At 40.0% G+C, this 4,659-nt stretch overlaps 1 protein-coding gene across 1 annotated transcript in view; it reads right to left on the bottom strand.

The window, feature by feature from the left end:
• TBC1D22A (TBC1 domain family, member 22A) overlaps positions 1 to 2,127 on the bottom strand; it is a gene marked incomplete at both ends in the record, with an annotated part of 121,455 nt that extends 119,328 nt beyond the window's left edge. The window contains 2 exons of the mRNA XM_009083570.1: positions 8 to 339; positions 2,071 to 2,127. Coding sequence (XP_009081818.1) covers positions 8 to 339; positions 2,071 to 2,127 — 389 coding nt within the window. The remainder of the gene's footprint in view (positions 1 to 7; positions 340 to 2,070) is intronic.
• Between the last annotated feature and the right edge of the window lie 2,532 nt (positions 2,128 to 4,659).

The raw sequence follows: 4,659 nt of genomic DNA, 5'->3' as shown, positions 1-4,659 counted from the left end.
GCTGAACGCGATGTATGACCTTCACTGACTGATTTAACAAGCCTATTATCGCCACATGCAACTGAAGTCAGCTGAGCAGATTCCTCTTCCTGTTTTTCTTCCTGTAGATGTTCTTGAAATTTATGCTGTTCTTGTAGCTTGCTGTGATTCTCAATTACTTTGTGAGCTGTTTCCATGACCACTTCTGTATTTAAGTTTTCGGCAGCTATTGCTAAGAGTTCATCATCATCATCCCCAAGGTCCCAAGCATCACTTGTGTTACTTTCAAATTCTTGGAAGGTGCTGACTTTCTTGAGTTTCACTGGAGTGGTAGGTGGCTTTGAACCTGATTTTATCAAGCTGTTCAAAACCAAATAAACAATATTTAGAAAACTAGTAATGAAGCATAACGCTGTAGATAGTAACAAAACCCAAAAGTTCATACTTGACACTATACAAGTAGCAAATATTTATCTCCCTCCACTCACATTACTGCTACATCCACCCATGACAGCATACAGCTGCAGAAGTCTGAGAACAAGGGCTGTAAAAACTCACTCTTCTTCACTTTGAACAGAACCTGAACAATTCCTTCCTTCCCTTGTGTTACAAAAATAAAACAAAAACAAACAAAACCAAACCGACACCAAAGTCAAATAAAAGGATTACTACTAGAATAGTTTATAATATAGACAGGACACATTGCACTGCTCTTGCTTCATAAATCTCTGTAGAGAGATTCCAGCCCTTTCAGTGCAACTACTGTATAACAGCAGTTATACAATAATCTTTCAGTGCAACTACTGTATAACAGCACAGGAGCAATAATCAAGTCATGGTCTACTCCTAAGTCATCACAAGCAATCATGCAATACAATCACTGTCATAAACAAATCAAGTCTCATCTTAAGACTCATTAAATCTATCATTCCTCCCCATCCAGGAATGCTGGCACAGGACTCAGAACTTTGCTCTTCTCACAGGCAGGATATTTCTTCTAGTTACTGGTCTAAGTGGACCCTGATCAGCTCCCAACCTTTTGCCCCTCTGTCAACGTGCAGTGTGAGATATGAACCAATTATCCCTCCCTAGTCTGGCACTTGTTCTCACTTCCAGAATGCAATCACATCTCCCTTCAGAACTGAGCTGAATAAGGGATAAAGTTGAGAGCAGATTGAGAAACCGTCTCAAAAAATAGAGAAGTTACTGCCACGAACTTGACTGTGCTTTCACAGAATGGGTAAGGTCAGAAGGGACTACAGTAGGTCATCTGGCCCAAGTTCCCTGCTCAAAGTCATTCCTAGAGCACATGGCACAGGACTGCATCCAAATGGTTCTTGAGTATGTTTCTGACCATCCCTGACCATTCACCTGTGCTGGTTTACCTTTTGTCTGTTAAGACAATGTAGCCAGAATTGAAAATCAGAAAAAGTTCTCACACAGTCCTCATACAATATCAGTAACTTTGCTGCTATATGTTACAGGGAGTATCTTCTCTAACAGGTGCTACAACACTTACACTTTCACCCAAGTTGTCATCACTGTCTAAAGAGCAAAGTCTTTCTCCTCTTTGTCACCCAAGCAATAAGCTTCTAGTTTTTGTTACAGAGTCCCTCTTTATAACTCCGTCTTTTGAGCCAACCAATCCTATTTCTTTTACTTCAGCCCTCAAGATCACACATTTCAACTGCCTTCAACTCTGTATCATCTGAAAAGTCACTAGAATGTTAATTCTTGCACCATTTCAAACCAGCCCTTGAAAAAAATCTACTAGAAGCACAGCCTTCCAAACCAATACTTGTCTTTATAATACTTTTTTCTTGCCCTTATCTCAATTTCCCATGTACAAGGCATTACAAACAATAAAAGCTGGCAATTGACATTAGTTAAGAACTGAAGAGCTGATTTGTTGTTCCCAACATGGTAAGCATCAGGAAGTTACAAAAGAGAAGTCAGAACAGAGAAGTCAAAATTACGGGGAAAAAGTGAAAAAGGAAGATTAACAATAAACTTTACAGCCAACAGGAAGGAAAAAGAGAAGACAGAGAAGATCTAAAATAAGTGGAATATTTAAATATCAGATTAACTTACGTTCCGTGTAACAATGGATCAAAAGGTGGATGCTGAGCTCCATACACATGTTGAATACTAAAGGAAAAGAAAGAAAGTTATCACAAAAACAATAAAACATTTGGAGGGTTCCTGTGTATTAAATAATTAGACAATAATAAAAAGAACTAAAATGTTCCAACAGTTTTCTGCTTCAAAGTATTTCACTAAAAATAATAAAGCTGCAATTGATGTGCATATTAAAAAGCAGCTTAAAAAAAATCATAGATTTGCCAAACAGGACCTCTTTGCAAGACCTAAGCTAACTTAGGCTATTTCTCTGACCAGGAATGAAAACAAGGAACAGGTTAACTCTGCAATAAAAATCAACATTGCTTCAAAATTCTCTTCTCCAGTTTATCACTTCATCATTTGTCTCTTGCAAAAATATCCAAATAAAATTCTCAAAGAAATATCTGCTAAGATTTCATCCTCTATGTAGCCTTGTTACCCAAAATCCAACCAGTCAGCTCTAAAAAGCTACTAAAGTACAAGGATGACAAATTTAAATTAACGGGCAAAAGGTGACATGTTAGAGAATAAAAGCCACAGAAGTTTGCGAAATTTTTTTCACTGTTAGGGTGTTCAGGCACTGGAATAGATTGCCCAGGGAGACGGTGGAGTCTCCACCCTGGAAGTGTTTAAGAGGCATCTGGACCTGATGATGGAGGATATGGTTTAGGGTTTAGTGGTTACAACAGAATGGCAGGTTAATGGTTGGACTTGATGATCTTAGATGTCTCCTCCAACCCTAATGATTGTATGATTCTGTGATAAGTATTAAGAAAAAAATGCTTTGAAACAAATAAGCTTCCAAGGACACATTTATTCACTAGTCTCTAGAATTACAAAACAGTGCACAATTGTGTGAATACCAACACTCTCCACAAATTAAAAGTTACCAGTCACAAAATTATTTTGTAAGTAAAAACGCAACAGAAGGCACATCAAGATTAAATATGACTTCATATTAGAAATTATTACTACAAAACTCTCTGATTGTAAGAGAAGCAAATCAAATGCAACATTAACATATACTTCAACCTGTACCAAAAACCACATAAAGGAGACAAACATGTCCTTCTGACAAACCAAAAAAATCCCCAGACCATAACCATAAATGAGTCCAACCTTAGTAAACCTGAGATAGAACCAAGGCAAAGAGACTGATGACATAACGAGTTTTAAGAGAGGCTTTGACTCACATGACAGGAGCAGTATTAACACTAGTGAAATGAGCCCTAGAGGTGACTGAGAGTGGTGGGTCATAAAAACTCTAATGATTTTTATGTGATTCTACGGAAATAAAAAGGTCAGACCACCACCAGCCCTTCTACACGACTGTATGCCACACACTCCACAGCCAAGTCTGTTCTTCCTGCTATATGCTCATGTGAGGGTCAGGTGTCACGGCCACTTCCATACACGTGCACTCTACCTCTGCCTCACAGCACTCTATGTACAACCAGGATGGAAATCCACCAACATATAAAGCAACAAAAATCCCCTCCTTACCATAAAAATAAATAAATAAAAATCAAAAGCACCTTCTCCACAGTGTCCTTGTTTTCCCGCATGCCTGCAGTTGCCTGCAAATTGACTGCAACTGTTCTCAGACCCTGTGCAGTGGAGGAGGGTCAAAAGCGTTTTACCCTCAAGGGACTCAACAGAGTTACAAGGTAAAAGAACAGCTGGACTGAAAAAGTTAGTTTATAACTAGATAAACAAAACCACTACCAGTTAGTGCTCATGGGTAACTGAAAATGGAAGAAGGTAAATGATGAGCAGGATTGTTTGCTGAATTCAGGTAAATGGTTATGAAGTACAGAGCTAGTGTTCTCTTGAGAGCCACAAACACACACCATTCTTACAGAAAAGAATGTAAAACCCCATCCCGGGAGATCAGTCAGGGTGACAGCAGAGAACGTTACTGCTAAGTAACCATCTGAACATGCATTCCAGGCCTGACACAATGGCCAAAAGAGGTAATGTGACTCTGGGGATGCATTCTCTGGAAAACTCTGAATGGAAGAACGTGGCTGGAGCTCTTTGCCATGGTACAACGGCTGGTTTGCTCTTCACACTTCAGGAAGAAAGTTGTGAAATTGACAATATTTCCAAACATCTACTAAGAAAGTAAAACGTGTCCCTGTGTCTATAAAATGGAGCTTCCTGCTAAGCATTTCAAAACATCACAACTGGTATCAAGTTTCAAAACATCCTAACTTCTGTCATCGCTAGAAGCTACAAACACATTCTCCCACTCAAAATTTCCCGGAGAATACAGCCCCCAAATCATGTTTACTCTTTGAAACACGATGTCAGGCTGGGAACGCACATTTAGGTAACTACTTAACAACTTTTCAGGTACAAGTTGCAACCAACTCTCACTGAGACAAGCAGCGATCTCCACCAGACAACCGGAGGCGTCCAGCACTGAAAGGCTCCAGGGTCTGAGTTCACAAGGGAGAACCGAGAGAGTCGGAGCAGCCCCACAGCAACCTCAGCGTGCGAGCAGTGACCGAGTGGGCACAGCCCCTGCAGAGGGGACGGACACGGTCCGGCGGGTCC

The sequence above is a fragment of the Acanthisitta chloris genome, unplaced genomic scaffold (assembly GCF_000695815.1).
Source record: "Acanthisitta chloris isolate BGI_N310 unplaced genomic scaffold, ASM69581v1 scaffold17501, whole genome shotgun sequence".
Lineage (NCBI taxonomy): Eukaryota > Metazoa > Chordata > Aves > Passeriformes > Acanthisittidae > Acanthisitta > Acanthisitta chloris.
Note: the sequence above shows the minus strand (reverse complement) of the source record. Positions and strands in the feature narration are given on the sequence as shown.